Consider the following 18082-nt stretch of genomic DNA (forward strand, 5'->3'; position numbering starts at 1 on the left):
TTCTCCCCTCTCCCCAGAGAGGAAAGATCAAAATTTCCCTGGTTTTTTGTCTATGTTTTTGTGTTCTTGATTGTTGCAGGCTGTCTCTGCATCAAGGATCAGCCTGAGGTGTACTCTTAGGGTCTTTTCTGGTCTTTTTTGAGCCTTTCCCTGGGCATGCAGAGTGACTTCCAAAATTTTCCTGTAAAGGGAGTTGCCTTTTTTCCCCCAGTTTTATTGAGATACAGTTGGCATACTGCACTGTATAAGTGTGAGCTCTGCAGCATACTGATTTGACTTATATGCATCATGAAATGAATACCACAATAAGTTTAGTGACTATCCATCTCATATAGATACAAATTAAAAGAAAAAGCAAGAGATATTTTTTCTTGTGATGAGAACTCTTAGGATTTACTCTTAACAACTTCATATATAACATACAACAGTGTTAATTGTATCAGTCATGTACATTACATCCCTAGCACTCATTTTTCTTGTAAATGGAAGTTTGTACCTTTTGACCACCTTCACCCAATTCCTCCTCCCCCGACCCCTCCCCTCTAGTAACCACAAATATGATCTCGTTTTCTATGAGTTTGTTTGAAGTATAATGGACCTGCAACGCTTTGTTAGTTTCTAGTGCACAATATAGTGATTCGATATTTCTATACATTTCAAAATCACCACCATTATAAGTCTAGTTTATGATCTGTCAACATATAAAGATATTACAATATTATTGACTATATTCCCCACACTGTACATTTCACCCCCATGACTCATTTATTTTGTAATTGGAAGTTTGTACCTCTTAATTTTCCTCACCTATTTCACTCATCCCAGTTGCTTTTTCACTCACTGAGTTGCTTTTGAATGTTCTACTCTTTAAAGTCTGACACTCTAAAGGGGAAAAAGAGAAAAATGAAGCGGGGGGAGGGTCAGTGGCTCCTTAAGTACGCTGCAGGTCACTTCTGCAGGAGAGGGAAGGACTTGAAACACTGGGAGGAAGTACAACAGCAATATCCAGCTGCCTCTTTGGGTATTCCTCTGAGGTTAGAAGCAGCAATCAGTCATCAGAGCACAGATACCTGATATTTGGAAGACAGATCCTTTTCTCCCACCCTGGCTCCTATAAGCTGTGTGCAGGGTGCTCCTGAAGTGTGTGCAGGGCTGCCTGTCAGGGAGCTGTGGGGCAGGGTGATGGGTAGCTAAGAGCTGAAATTAACCAAAGTTGCAAGCCTTCTGTAGACTCAACAGTTCCAAAATAGTTTCTGTCAGTGCATTTATTGTCTAGGTGGGGAGACAGATTCCTGGTGCTTCCTACTCAGTCATCTACCCAGAATTCTCACCTAATTGGCCTGACATTTTTTCTTTTCTTTTTTTAATGGTCTGTAACATAGGATAGCTTAGGACCATGTTGGAAGTGCCTACTCATTTTCAACATACACTTGACAGACATTTATTTACTTCTCCCTCCCTCTCTCTCTTCCTTATCTTTTTTATTAACAAGAGTTGCTGCAGTCATTCTGTAATGGCTACACAGGGAGTGAATGTGTTTCATTTAACTTTGTGGGCATATATACTTTCCACATGACTTAAGAATAGTAGCAAATCTTTTAAATCATCAGTGGTCAGTTATAGTAAAAATAAACTGTAAGAAGAGGTGATGCATTCTTTATGGATTGTGTGACAGAGAATAGCATTTGATTTAATAGATTTAGTTATACCTACAGAAAGAGTTGAGAACATTAATGAAGCTTGCGAATAAGATCAAATGAACTGAATATTTAAGAGATTTATCTCTTTAAAGATATCTGATTGGGAATATTGAAATTAATGTTAAAATTAAATTTCTTTAGAAGTTTAATCTCTTGATATTTGAATCAAGCCTTTTGAATCCCTCAGAGAAAAAGACAAAAATGATTATTAGAGGATTTATGTGCACATATTATAAGAAAGTATAAAAAAATCAGAATGGAAAGCAACTGTTACAAGTACCAGAAAATTATGCTATTAATTTAAGTGTCATCAGAGCACAAAAGATCATATTCTGGGACTGTGAGAAAATTATTAAAATACTGGAAATAATAGTACTTAAGATGAAGATATTATACTCTAAGATCTGGTTAAGTGACTGACATTATTATATCACTTCAGGTATTATAAAAGTAACAAAATGCTTTTAAAGATAATAAGCATTACATTTTGAGATTGGCAATGTTCACACTTTTCTGCTTAAGTGCTTTCCTAGTTTAACATAATCTAATAACAGTTATGGGGGAATAGCTAACATCTTAGTTCCCATGTATATCCTTTCTCCTTCCTTGCCCAATATATACATATAAAAGTGATAAGCTTTTATTCTCTAAGTGGTGGGTTTATGAACAGTTACTCTTCTGCCTTTGTCTTTGCTGTTAGAAATATAGCTGTTTTGTAATTTTTTTAGGTCCTAAATGTTGAGAAATCTACTGCAGATCTACTGCAAAGGTACTAATGTATAGATTCATTACTGTCCAGAAATCAGAATGCGTGTTTTTTTAAACAGTTTTTTTGAGGTATAATTGATATACAATAAACTGAACATATTTAGTGTATGATCTGGTGAGCACTGACAAATGTTTACACCCGTGAGATCAACCCCACAATCAAGATAATAAACCTTTCCACGACAACCAAGTTTCCCCCTTCGCCTTTTTAATCTCTCCCTTTTGTTCCTCGTGTCCTTCCTCCCGATCCCAGGCAACTGCTGCTCTCCTTTCTAGAGTTTTATATAGTTCTATATACTTTTCTATGTCAGGTTTCTTTCCTCAGCATAATTAGAGACTTCTCAATGTTGTAGCATGTAATAATATTTCATTGTTTTTAGGCTGAGTAGTTAGCACTCCTTTGTATGAATGTAACCATATATTGTTCATTTACCTGCTGATGGACAGATGGGTTGTTTCCAGGATGTGGCTGTTACAGATAAAGCTACTGTGAACATTATGTGAATGTCATTATGTGAAGATATGCTTTCATTTCTCTTTGGCAAATACCTAGGGTTAGAATGGCTAGATCATCTAGGAGGTGTGTATTTAACTTTTTAAGAAACTGCTGAACAGTTTTTTTTAAGCGGTTGTGCTATTTTACATTCCTAACAATATTGTTTGAGGCTTCTGGTTTCTCTGCATCCTTACTGACATTTGGTATGTCCAGTCATTTTCATTTTAGCCATTCTAATAGGTGTGTAGTGGTAGCTCATTATGATTTTAATTTGCATTTCCTTAATGACCAGTGATGTTGAAAGTATTAAATGCTTGTCATCATATATCTTCTTTGGTGAAGCATCTACAAATCTTTTGTGTAAAGACCTGAATTAATGGAGAGATAAACTATATTCATGAGTTAGAAGACTCAGTATTGTTAACGTGTTAGTTCTCTCCAAATTGATCTATAGATTCAATGCAATCTCAATCAAAATCCCAGTAGATTTTTTTAATTGACAAAATGATTCTAAAATTCATATGGAAATGCAAAGAACTTAGAATAGTCCAAAAAACTGAAAAAGAACAAAATTGGAGGACTAATACCACCTGATTTCAAGACTTATAAATTTACCTTTAAGACAAACCTATCTATCAAGACAATGTAGTATTAATATAAAGTATGACAAAAAGATCACTGGAATAGAGAATTTAGAAATATACCCATATAACTGTGTATGCATACAGCTGTTTCCAGTGAAGGTGCAAAGATAATTCAGTGGAAGAAAGACAGTCTTTTCAATAAATGGGATAAATAATTTGCTATGTGCAAAACAGATGAACTTCAATCCATATGTAAAAATTAACTCAAAATGAATCATAAACTTAATGTAAAACCTAAAACAATGAAACTTTTGGAAAAAACAAGGAAAAGCTTTGCGACTTTGGGATAGGCAAAGATTTCTTAACACAATACAGAAAACAAGATCCTTATAAGAACAAGTTGAGAAATTGGACTTAATCAAAATTAAAACTTTTTGCTCTTGAAAAATACTGTTAAAAGAGTGAAAAGACAAGGTATAGACTAGGAGAAAATATTTGCAAATTATACATCTGATAGTGGACTTGTGCTTAGAATATATATAAAGAGCTCTGAAAGCTCAATAATAAGACAACAACACAGAATAGGCAGAATATTTTATATAGATATATATTTTGGGTATTTCAAATGTATCCCTTTTATTACTATTAAAGCTTTATATAAATTAATTTCACGAGGACAGTTTTTTCAAAATAGGTTTATTTAACTCTTGGAGAATTGACCATATGTCACTTCCCTTTTTGGCAAATGGCTAGGAATCAGATAATTCTTGCTCCCTACTTCACTTCCTTTGCATCCACTTTTTACTCAGCCATATTGCTTCAGTTTGTTTCATGATTGTGTATCTTGACAAAACACCTCACCTAAGCTCTGCCACTTCTCTCTTTCTTTGCCCCACAGCTCTTCTAATGCTAGGACCAGTGATGTTTATGGGCGCCATTAGGCATACATATGTATGCAGATCTGGAAATGTGAGAGAATTCATAACCCTCCTTAGGGCAACTCGACCAGTCAGGAATGGAAGACAGTGAATAAATGCTCCTGAATTCTGTTTCTTGGGTGGCAATTCTGAGGAGCTTTCTCTAGAACTTCTCACAGAGCTGCCATCGACCACAGTAACCATCTTGAAAGTACACCCTTATTTTAGCTTTCTCTCCTCACTTATACTGTTTCCAGTCCCTACTCCCTCTCAATCCCTGAGATTACTTCCAATAACCTATCTGTACACAAGCCCTGGCCTCAGGCTTTGCTTTCTGGGGGAGATCCCAAGCTCAAATTATCATTGCATATATCACTTAATGTTACAGCTACAAATAAAGATGACGTAGGACAAGGGTCCAAATACACCAGTTATACTTATGGCGCAGAAATTTACCTTCCTTAAAAAAATCCTGATGGTTGTCTTTTGCTTCTTTGATTTGTTTTTCAAGACCGAACAAAACCTTTGCAGCTATATGTGACCTTCTAAGCAATGTAACTTGACAGGCCTTTTTAAAACTCAATTTATAATTCAAAGAGTGTACTAGTCTTCTCTCAGATGATGTCCTTACCCCTACAGAACTTTCTTTACAGTTGCTATCAGCTTCCTTTGGCTTGTCACCACCATTTGAAAAATTTTATGCAACTTCTATATAATAATGGGCCACAGCCACTAACTTCTTAGCTTGTACTTGTTACCCAGTTTCTTTGTCGAATATAAAAAAAATTATTAACATTTCAGTAATCGGGACTAGCATGTTTTGAAAAGAGTTTAGACTTAAGCATATAAGCAATTCTTCAGTGGATGGTGACAGTGGAAACCAGAGCACCGATTTCTTTCACTAAATATATATCCTCTAGCCATGGAGTTAATAAGAACATTTTCATCTCCTTCTCTATTTATTGGCTATGTGTCATGAGAAAATGTGATACCCTTCAAGATTTCTATAGAATACTGATATAACCTAGTTTTCTGATGGTTTATTTATTTATTAAACATAAACAAGAATAACCAACTTGACCTTCCTCTGGTCAAATATTGGGGTACTTGATTCATCACACTTGCCAGCAATAAAAATTGGCAAGCATTTCCAAAATAGACGGTGTTTCAGTAATATAAAACTAGTCAGGAGATAGAATATGCCTTTTAATTTTTTTGGAAAGGTCATGATTTGGTGACATTTGACCAGATGAACTTTCTAATGGTTCATGATCTAAAGGTTTAAATGCCAAATCTATCATACCAAACAGACTCTTCAGCATTGTGATTATTCAGAAATTTTCAGTGCATCAACACACAGATCTTCTCACCGAGAAGCCTATATACAGAACAGTCCAGGTATCCTGATTTCAGTGCAGAGAATTTCATTAAATGCCGTAGGTGAACCTAATATTAAATTGATCTCTTATTAATATCTTTATGCCTGCTCTTATCAAATCATGTCGAGATGTCTGTTTTTTTTCCCTCAAGATTAATACATTCTTTTTAATCTTCTGACCTTTTCACACAGGAAGATTGGACTCCATATCAGGGAATATCTTCCCTGAACCCGTAGCTCTTGTGCTCCCAGTGCATGGAATGTTACAGATATAGTTTTCCAATGTCTGGTGGTTAGTCTGTGCCTTTTTTTTTCTGTGATTGCCCTACCCCACATAAAAATAGACTGAAAGATACATAGATAAAATAATGAATGTTGTGGTTGTTATGCCCTCAACATGGTATGCTGCAAATCTTTGGAGTAGGTAGAGTGGAGTATAGAATATACTCTTTTCTCCTTGTTTTATGTTTTCTAACTTTCTCTGTATTTCTCCTTTTTTAAAAATTTTTTTGGCGCTTTAAGGACAAGAGGTGGTTTAGCATCACATCCTCTCCCTTCCCATAGCAAGGCTTAGGTGAGAGGCGCCTACATTGTTATCTTGGTTACTGGGATACTTTTCTTCTCTGTAGGATAGTTTATTGCTTTTGGGACACTGAGCCTTTTCTGTGTTTGTGTTTGTTTTTGTTTTTTGTTTAATTAATTTATTTTATTTAATTATTTTTAGCTGCATTGGGTCTTCATTGCTGCGTGCGGGCTTTCTCTAGTTGCGGCGAGTGGGAGCTACTCTCCGTTGTGGTGCGTGGGCTTCTCATTGCGGTGGCTTCTCTTGTTGCAGAGCATGGGCTCTAGGCATGTGGGCTTCAGTAGTTGTGGCACACAGGCTCAGTAGTTGTGGCTCGTGGGCTCTAGAGCGCAGGCTCAGTCGTTGTGGCGCATGGGCTTAGTTGCTCCGCGGCATGTGGGATCTTCCCGGACCAGGGCTTGAACCCGTATCTCCTGCGTTGGCAGGTGGATTCTTAACCACTGCGCTACCAAGGAAGCCCCTGTTTTGGGGGTTTTAAAATTTTTATTTTTTTGGTTTTGCTGGTAATTTCTTTTGTCTTCCTTCTAAAGTTTTTTTTTTCCTCTGTTTTATTTCTTTTAATTATGTATATGTGCTAAAAAGGTTGACATTTTCCTTTGATTAATGAATTAACCAGTTGCAGTGTTCTGGGTGTAATTTTTGGATCTTCATCATATTTGAGCTGTGTAGTTGCTTTTCTATTCCTGCTAGAAATTTGTGGTTTCAAACCTATTCCCAAACTCAAAAGTTTTAGAAGACTGAAATTTTGTCCCTATATTTTAGAAAAAAATAGTAGTTGTGTAATGCATCTTTTACTTCTCCCCTTAAATACATGGGGATATGAAGTGTAATCCAAATATTTTGATTTTGGTACAAAGGTTCTTTTGATTCAAGAGGAAATGATTGTTCTACAGTGAATCATATAAGTTATTTATAACTTATATATAATTTGAATGAGAAAATATGTTTATACACACGATTTGGAAATAAATGGGAGTATGTTATAGTAATTGGCATCTTGAAAGGAAGTATACCTACTTTTAAGTGGACAGAATCACCTACTTCATGGATTTTCAAAGTTATATTTAGAGTTCTTGACTTTTAGAGCTGGAAGTCACCTTAGAAGTTATCTACCACACACTCACATTTATAGATGTAATATTAAGTCTTTAAGAGTCTGGGTATGTCTTGATATCAGATACTTTGTTACCCTTCAAGATTAGAATGGTGACCTCTTTGTGTACTGGGTTCTTTTATCTTTGTCTTGGAGATCCTAACATAGTCCTGACACATGGTTGAAATATTAGTTTCATTGAATTGAATTTAGTATGTTTTTCACTATACACATTCATGAAATGAAAGGATAGCTGACAGACCATTTATTTCTAGTTCTACGTATGCTCCTTTATGATTATACAAATAATATATGTTATTGTAGGAAGAATGGAAAAGTACAAAGAAGAAAATAAAAATTCTTATAAAGTGGGTTGTTTTTAAAACCACACTACCCAGGGACAAGTGAAGCCTTGGAACAAAATCATTGGTGCTGAATTAGAACAAAACCACTCTTGATTATTCTGGAATGGATTAAGGGCATGTACCATGGTCCCATAGGACCTATAGAATGCTCACCTCTTCAGTGATGTTCTGTAATAAAGCAGTGACTAGTAATGGGAGTGCTGTAGGAAAGAAGCCATACCATGGAATTGAGCTACCTCAGTTACTAAAGGAAAAGTTACTCTGGGAAAGCAGACCCCCATCCCGTATACCTCATTATTCTCACCATTCTCTAACTCTGAGGCTTTGCTCATCTCTTCTCTTTCTCTTACCTGAAATTTTGCAATTAGAAATAATGTCTAAACTTATGAAGTTGAGTATTTTTTATGTGATTATGTGAATTTTTTCTCTGGGAAACTGTCTTTAATCCCCTGTTTTTTAAAATAACATGTATTTTATAAATTGATTTTCAGTAACTTTTTATATTAAGGGTGTTAATCCGTTGTCTAATATGGTACAAATATTTTTTGATTTGATAGAATTTCTCTAGGTCAGGGACCATATGTCTTTTAATTATAGTGGCTATCAATTTTAAGCATATGAGCACTTAGCATTTTATATACATCATCTCACTCAAATCTTGTAAGGATTAACAGTATTTCCATATTGCAGAAGCTAAGTGAGATTAAGTAATTTGCTGAGAAAGATGCAACTAGTTTTAAGTAGTGGAACTAGGAATGAGACTAAATATTTGACTACAAGTCTATGATCTTAACTAACATACTCTATTGTATCTTATATTTTCTTATATCAACCAGTATTTACTGTAGAGCATAACACTTACACATTATACACATTTGCTGTATTGAATTGTATTAAGACATAATTCATTTTGTAGTATTTACTTACTTAATTTTGTATAACTTGGTATACTATAAATGAGGACATGCATTCTTTGATTCTTGACCCTGATAGTTTGTTGTATATGGCTACAAATTGACTATTTTAAGTTAAAGTTAAAACTTTTCTCCATAAGTCTAATTTTATAAACTGTGTTCCATTTTTACAAATTCATTGTATGCTTCCCTAAATCCCAAAATTGGTTGCAAAAATAAAATAAAATATTAAACAACAGTGAAAAAACAGTGAAATTAAAGTTATCGTGTAAATGTTCATAAGGATGGCTTTCTTTTCCCTCAAGAGCTTGAATCTTTTAGAAATATGTCTGGTAACATTTAGACTATAACAGGGACGGCTGTTCTTCATTGTGCCACCTGTGGTTCTCAACTTTGCACATTAGAATCACTTGGAGAACTTTGGAAATTCCTAGTGCTAAGGCTGCATTGTAACAAGATCAATTAAAAAGGAATGGCTGAGAATGGAATCTAGATATTAGTGTTTAAGTTCCCTAAGTGATTGCAGTGTGATTTTTATTGTAGAGAAAGTTACAGGTAGTGATACCATTTGTGTGGTTTGTTATCTATGTCCATAGTTGAGTGAAATGCTAAATTTTACTTAGAGAATGTAAAATGCATTTTTTTAACCCAACCTTATGATTCTCTGGTTAAGAACACCTATTACAGACATTTCAAAGATTATAACTTGCCATATACAGTGAGCCACTTTTCTCAGAAGGCATATTTATGTTTTGTTTTAGAGATGGTTTTAAATATATAGATTTAAAGATTTATGTAAAGAGATCAGTTGTTGAATATTTGAAAAAAATTAGTCTATAACCTAATCCAGAAAAAATAGTTTTAACTTTCTTAGTTATAATAAATAACTCATATAAGTTATATAATTCCTCCCAATATTTTATTATAAAATTTCAAACATACAGAAACATTGAAAAGGTTTATGGTGAATATTCATATATACACCACCCAGATTCTATAGTTAACAATTACTGTACTTGCTTTAACACTTATATTTCCATTTGTACCTTTTTCCGTCCATAAATCCATCTGATTTTTGAGGCCTTTCAAAGTAATTTGCATGTATCAGATCTTTCCCCCAAATACTTCAGTATGCATACCTTTAACTAGAGTTCAGTACTTTGTAAAATTTGGTAATAATAAAATGCATAAATCCTAAGTGTATCATAAGTTTCAGTAAATGAATATACTGGTGCAGTCCATACTCAAGATGCAGAACATTACCATCATTCAGTCTCCTCTCTCTTCCCAGTAAATATCCATTGTTTTGATTTTTTTCCAACCGTATCTTAGCTATGCCTGTTCCAGACTTCATATCAACAGAAGCATATAGTATGTACTCTTTTTGTACGTAGGCTTCTTTCACTCAACATAGTTTTGAAATTTCCATGTTGTGACATGTATTAGTAGTTTGTTCTTTTTATTCCTGAGTAGTATTCCATTGCATGAATATACTAGGGTTTATCATTTCTCCTGTTGATGGACATCTGGACTTATACCAATTTTTGACATTTATGAATGAACTGCTATGAACATTCTTACATAAGTCTTTTTATGGACAGCTAAGTTACAAGTAAGGATATATTTAGTTTTTAAAGAAATTGCCAAATCTTTTCAAAAATGGTTGTGCCATTTTATACACTCACCCACAGAATGTGAGAGTTCATGTTGATTTACATCCTTACCAATATTTTGTATTTTTATTTTAATGTTACCTCTTAATATTAAGCTTTCTCACCTTTTATGGGTTTTTCTTTATCTGATTCACATGTTATTTTACATTGCATATTGTCTCCCCCCCACCCCCTAAAAAGAGAAAGAAAACTTAAGACAGTTGCATGGTAGTTTTGGTGTGATGTGAGACTGCTTATATTAAAAAATGAGGACTTGGCAATTTTTATTTTTGAAAAAAAAATTTTTATAGACCTTTTCTCCTTGCAAAATACTTACTGAACTTTGATATCAAATTTGGTCATATTATAGGGTACTTCCTTGGCATTTCTGGTGATGTATATAGAATATTTAATTGCATTGTTAACATCTAGACTTTTTCCCCCCATTTTCAGTAGGGAAATCAATTGAAAATAAGGGTTTGTGAATGATTTAACAGACAAAATAAGCAGTTGTAGAAAAAATTTTTTTCAGATAGCTTATTGATACAATAGTTTTAATGTCCACTTCATTAAAATTGCTAAGAGAAATGTTTCTGTGTCTCACTTTTCACCTTTTCAGACTTTCTTTATTTGGAACATAAAAATACTGTGTAAAATTTGATTATGACTTTTTAAAAATTTTATTTTTTTGAAGCATAGCTGATTTACAATGTTGTGTTAATTTCTGCAGTACAGCAGAGTGATTCAGTTACATATATACATTCTTTTTCATATTCTTTTCCATTATGGTTTATCACAGGATATTGAATATAGTTCCCTGTGCTATATAGTAGGACCTTGTTATTTATCCATTCTATGCATAATAGTTTGCATCTGCTAATCCCAAACTCCCAATCCATCCCTCTCCCACCCCGTTTCTCCCTTGGCAACCACAAGTCTATTCTCTATGTCTGTGAGTCTGTTTCATAGATAAGTTCATTTGTGTCATATTTTAGGTCCCACATATAAGTGATATTATTTGGTATTTGTCTTTCTTTTTCTGACATTCCTCACTTAGTATGATAATCTGTAGGTCCATCCATGTTGCTGCAAATGGCATAATTTCATTCTTTTTTATGGCTGAGTAGTATTCCATTGTATATTTATACCATGTCTTTATCCATTCATCTGTCAGTGGACATTAAGGTGGTTTCCATGTCTTGACTATTGTAAAACGTGCTGTAATGAACATTGGGGTGCATGTATCTTTTTGAATTACAGTTTTCTCCAGATATATAATATAATCCCAGGAGTGGGATTGCAGGATCATATGGCAAATCTATTTTTAGTTTTATGAGGAACCTCCATACTGTTTTCCATAGTGGCTGCACCAATTTACATTCCCACCAACAGTGTAGGAGGGTCCCCTTTTCTTCACACCCTCTCTGGCATTTATTGTTTGTCAATTTTTTAATCATGGCCATTCTGACTGGTGTGAGGTGGTACCTCATTGTAATTTTGATTTGCATTTCCCTAATAATTAGTGATGTTGAGCATCTTTTCATGTTGCCCATCTGTATGTCTTCTTTGGAGAAATGTCTGTTTAGGTCTTCTGCCCATTTTTTGATTGCATTGTTGATTTTTTGATATTGAGTTATATGAGCTGTTTGTATATTTTGGAAATTAAGTCCTTGTTGGTCAAATCACTTGCAAATATTTTCTCTGACTCTGTAGGTTGTCTTTTTGTTTTGTTTATGGTTTCCTTTGCTGTACAAAAGCTTGTAAGTTTGATTAGGTCCCATTTGTTTATTTTTGCTTTTATTTCTATTGCCTTGGGAGACTGATGATGACTTTTAGGATTTGAAATTCACTTTTTCTGTAATTATCAACTGACTTCTAGTTTCAGGGTGGTTGTTTCATGGGTTTTTTGGGTTTTTTTTTCTGCTGTCATTTTCTTTTTAAAAAACATACCTTTTCTGTTTAAAATACAGAGTTAGCATTTTAAGCAGAGCTATGTTTAGGATTTTATTTACATTCACGCATACAAGAAATGGACAATGTGTTTGGGGATACTTACTTTCAAATGAAAGATACCATGTGACAGCATTTCATGACTTTTTTTGGTTAACTTTTCCTTGGATTTTCAATGAAATAGGTAATTATAGATTTTTAAATATAGATATAGATGGAGAGAGAGAAAGGAGAGGGACACTACTGATTTTTAAAAAGAGTTGTCTCTTCAACAGTGTTGGGAAAATTGGATATCCATATGCAAAAAAATGAAATTAGATGCCTACCTCATACTGTATACAAAAATCAACTCAAAACTAATTAAAAACTTGAACATAAGACCTGAAACTGTAAAACTACTAGATGAAAACATAGGGGAAAAGCTTCTTGATATTGGTTTTGGCAATGATCTCTTAAATATGACACTGAAAGTACAGGCAACAAAGCAAAAATAGACAAGTGGAACTACATACCTTTAAAAGGCTTCTGCACAGTAAAGGAAACAATCAACAAAATGAAAAAGCAGCCTGTGAAATGAGAGAAAATATTTGCAAACTATCTGATAAAGGGTTAATATCCAAAATATATAAGGAACTCCTACAACTCAACAGCAAAAAAACAAATAACCTGATTAAAAAATGGGCAAAGAACTTGAACATACGTTTCTCCAAAGAAGACATACAAATGGCCAACCAGTATATAAAAAGATGCTGAACATCATTAATTATCAGGGAAATACAAATCAAAACTAAAACATGGTATCATGTCATAGTTTTGATCTGTTAGGATGGCTATTATCAAAAACAAAACAAACCAACAAACACTCCCACAAAGTAGCAAGTATTGGCAAGGATGTGGAAGAATTGGAACCCTTGTACACTGTTGGTGAGAGTAAAATGATGCAGCAACTATGGAAAACAGTATGGAGTGTCCTCAAAAAAGTAAAAAATATAACAACCATATGATCCAGCAATCGGTATATTCCAAAAGAACTGAAATCAGAGTCTTGAAGAGATACCTGCACTCCCATGTTCATTGTAGTGTTATTCATAATAGCAAAGATATGAAAAAATCCAACTGTCCATCTGTTTATCTGTCATAAACAGATGAATGGGCAAAGAAAATGTGGTATATACAAGACAGCTTTAAAAAAGAAAATCCTGCCATTTGCAACAATATGGATGAACCTGGAGGATATTCTGCTAAGTGAAATAAGTCACAAAAAGGACAAATAACTGCCATGATTCTACTTATATGAAATATCTAAGTCAAACTGATAGATACAGAGAATAGAATAGTGGTTGCCAGTGGCTGGCGGGTGGGTGAAATGAGGAGTTGGTGTTCAGTGGGTACAGAGTGCTAGATGAATAAGTTCTAGAGATCTGTTGTACAATATAGTTAACAGTGCCATAGTGTGCAATTCACAATTTGTTGAGTGGGTAGATCTCATGTTAAGTGTTTTTAGGGATCTCATGTTAGAGATCTCATGTTAAGTGTTGGCTATATCTATTACCTTGATTATGGTGATGGTATTATGGGTATATGCATATGCCCAAACTCATCAACTTACACATTAAATATGTGCAGTTCTTTGTATATCAATTATACCTCAATAAAGCTGTTAAAAATGCCAACATACTGTGCACCAATTGGTTTATTATGTTTGCATCTAGTGATTAATGACTTTTATTGTAAGCAAAGAAATTACTGTATTAGACTTACATAGTACAAAAGTCAGTTTAGTTACAATAGGGGGCTATGTCTAAAGGAAGAAAATTCAGTTAGAAGGTTGTTTTAGTAATCTACTTAAATCTATGCTTAGATTCCTGGCTTGGGCAATAGGGCAAGTAGTAGCCCCTTTCACTAATAAAAAAACAGTGGGAAGGGAATTTTTCCTTGGGAAGATGATGCGATCAGTTTGGAGCCATCCAATTATGGTGTGCGTCTTAGACAGCCATATAGATATTATCTATATAGAAATGGCTGAGTAGTTTTGGAGTTCTCCATCTGGCTTAAACAAATTTGGGAATGATCATAGGGAACATGGTTCCTGAAGCTTGGAGTAGTAAATAAACCCACAGAAAGTATTTCAATTTACTTTATGCTAACATATCTATGTATACATATTAAACAATATTAATTGTAAGCCATGATAAAGAACTGTGGTTTTAATCACTAACGATAACATAAAACATAATTTGCAAGGTACTTGTAAATAATGGTGACCAAATAGAATGGTGGTCATCAGTGATTATTTTCTTATGTCAAATAGTTTAGTTCAATTTACTTGAACAAATATTTATTGAACAGCTCTTGGAACTTGTGTTGCTTTTATTATGTGGTAGCATCACAAAGACAAAACATCACTTTGAGAAGAACTGCACTTAAAACAGTTTATTGTAAACCAGGAAATTATAGTGTCAGGTTTGCAGAATACAAAAATCAGCTTAATCACAACGTAAATAATGGGCTTTAGGGGAATATGAGTAGAGGGGAAAGAAATCCAGTTAAAATGTTGGTTTGAATGGTTTTAAGAGAGGGACTGATCTGTTCAGGTTTATATTTTAAATAGGGTACTCTGCCAGAAGGTTGTTGAAGTCAAGGAATGGCAAGTCTGAATATGGAAATAAGAATAGGGGATTATTTTAATAATATATAATAATACTAGGATAAATAGAGTTATCAAGAAATATGTTAAATATGGACTTAAGTCTTATGTTAACTTACAGAATTTATTAGGTATCAGAGGAAATCTACAAGGACCAAGGCTGGTTTCTTATTTGGGTACATAAAGAATGGTGGTGCATTCAGTGAAAGAGGAAATAAAGTGCAGCTCACAGTTAAAAAAAAAAAAAAAAAAAAACACTTGGAAATTTAGTTTTCTGATTTCTGGATTCTGGCATCTAAACTTGTGGATAAGTATGGTATACTAGAAGAGAATATTCTACCCTCAATATACTAGTAATAAAAGGTTATTTTTACACATTAAGCTCTAGTTCCTACTCTTAACTTTTTTCTGTGTATATAAGAAGAGTTGAAACTGCTTTGGTGAAACTGCTTTTTTATATGTTTTGCTTATTTGAAACAGTAAATAAAATCCTTAATTCTTTTTAAAACTGTTTTAGTTTTGATGGCTTTTTATATAAAATGTTTAGTAAATAGTTGTATCTTTTAACCATACCACATTATTTTATAAGAAACTCTTGACTTTGAAGGTAATTATGAATTGATTTTTAAAATCAGTGATGGCTTTAGTTCTTGTCATTTAGTGAAAATGTATTTAATTCCCATGAAGGATTAATGCCTGAAATACTGAATTCAGAGACTGGCTAAAAATTTAACATCAAAAGAAATCCTGTTTGTAATTTCTGTTGAATTCTTTAAAAGTGTGTAAAACCTTTTCATACTCTTTGTCTAATTAACTCTGCAAAGTTATTTATTAACAGTGTGTAAAAGTAATTTAATCAAATTACAAATAGCGCTGCATTTAAATTGATAACTGAGCGAAAATAAAAATATTTTCATACTAAAATTGTATAGACACTATGCTAAATATATATTGTATACGTTAATAATAGTAATTATTAATACAAGGTATACCTTTCCATACATATAGTACAAAATGCATCATAAATATGGTTTTTAAAAAGCAATTCTTTCTTGATAAGTGCACAGTCCAGTGACAATCAAAAAAGAATTCTGTTAATACTAATAGTGGTGAAGAGATATGAAGCAGGGAGAGTTGACTGTTGTTTACTAGAGTCTAGTTTTAGCTTAAATGAAACAGAGCTTAAAACTTGTAAATTGAGTTGTATCCTAAGTGAAAGATAATCCACTATTGATAGTGTCATACAGCTTATTCAGCTTTTGTCTGTCTTTTCACAGAGCTCCTTAATAAGCATTCATAGTCAGTTTTTGGCAGCACTGGAATCACTGAAGGCATTCTGGGATGTTATGGATGAAATTGATGAGAAGACTTGGGTACTTGAGCCGGAAAAACCTACAAGGAGCGCTACAGCACGCAGAATTGCATTAGGTAGAGTAAAAGAGGATTAAGGAGGGTTTTTTTTTAAGGTGTTTGATTGTATTTTGTATTACTTAGGAAAATGAATCTAAGATGACATTGGACTCTTAGATTACGTTTTTTGTATGAAGTCAACTATTAAAACTTTGGGAGATGAACTATGATTTCTTTTATTACTATGTATTTAAATGTAAATATTTCAAGTAGAAAGGGCAAGTACTGTGGTGTTTCATTACAAAAGGTGATGATCTAATCCATGGAAGTAGCATTCAGAGATAGTGTTTAATTAGCTTTCAGTTAGCACAGAAATTGTGGAGTAGATTTTTCAAAACTTCCATTACTTAGGAAAAAAACTATGTTAGAAATAATGAAGTCTTCATTTGTGAAACTAGACAAGATTAGTACGAACAAGTTTGGGAATATTTTCTGACACAAATATAGAGGAGGGTAAAAGAACCTGAAGTGGCCATGCATGCCATTGAAGAGTAAAAAGAAAGCTTTACAAAATAATAATTGAATATATTTTAAGTATTTACTATAAATATATGAAATTAATAAGATGTGGAATAACCATAAATATCATCCTGGAAATATTACCATATTCTCTTTACTATGAGATGATTGTTTTATGTATTCTCATTATGAGCAAGCAATACATGAAGTCAGTTTTAAAGCTCAACCTCTCAAGATTTTAGATGTTTTAAACTATATTTGAGTTCACAGTAAATACTATATAGTTATGAAGGATATTTTGATATTTTGATGTGAATCATATCCGAATTAGTAGTTTCTCCCCAGGCATAATAGATTATCTGGGGGGAAAAGTGACATGTTACTATGAGAAGAGGAAAGTATAATTATGCAGCAATTCTACAGACAGTATTGTTACTTACCAAGTTTGAAAAAGTCTTAACAGTATTTAATTTGGAATAATTAACCAAGTTATGGTATATTTGTGAACAAGTAGATATTAAAATGAAAATTTTTTCTTCAAAGAAGTGTAGTAATTTATTATCTTAATGTCCCCATTAAAATAATTATTTCTCTTAGGTTATGACTAAATATACTTCTTATTTCTCATTGTTCAGCGTAAACAACCTGGTATTTATTCATTCTCCCTATATTTACCTTTTAGCTCCTTTTTTTTCCTTCAGGCATTGATTTGCCCTTTTAGCACCAAGTTTTCAGCAAATTAATCAAAAGATTAGTTAATTACAACCATTTTTGTTAAGTGAAAGTACTTTCTGGAGCCATTAGGTGACGTTGCTAAAGGCTAACGTGGAATATGTGTTCATGTAAAAAATGCATTAACCAATGAAATTATAAATTAACTTTTTGTAATTTTGTTTTTCTTACTGAATTACTTGGACTTACTTTTTTATTTTACTTGATTACCTCTTTTTGCTAGATCTGTAATAATTGTATTTATATTGTTGCCAACCTTAGCCAGAGGATTATGCTATAGTGTATAGAATTTATCAAGACATTTTTACCAGAAAAATGAAATCCAAATTAACCTTAAACAACCACACTATGTACCTTCAAAAAAAGCAATAAAATTTCTGAAATTTGTACATACTCTAGTACAGTTAAAATTTATAAAAGAATTTAGTGCCAAG

General features: G+C 33.2%; 1 protein-coding gene across 3 annotated transcripts in view; it reads left to right on the plus strand.

Annotated features, from left to right (window-relative positions):
- The window catches only part of FANCL (FA complementation group L), a 77881-nt gene that overhangs the window by 54957 nt on the left and 4842 nt on the right, over positions 1-18082 (plus strand). For all 3 annotated transcript variants that reach the window (XM_059943289.1, XM_059943287.1, XM_059943288.1), the window contains one exon: positions 16325-16475. In XM_059943289.1, the coding sequence (XP_059799272.1) occupies positions 16325-16475 (151 nt within the window). The remainder of the gene's footprint in view (positions 1-16324; positions 16476-18082) is intronic.

Source organism: Balaenoptera ricei, chromosome 13, assembly GCF_028023285.1.
Source record: "Balaenoptera ricei isolate mBalRic1 chromosome 13, mBalRic1.hap2, whole genome shotgun sequence".
NCBI classification, from domain to species: domain Eukaryota; kingdom Metazoa; phylum Chordata; class Mammalia; order Artiodactyla; family Balaenopteridae; genus Balaenoptera; species Balaenoptera ricei.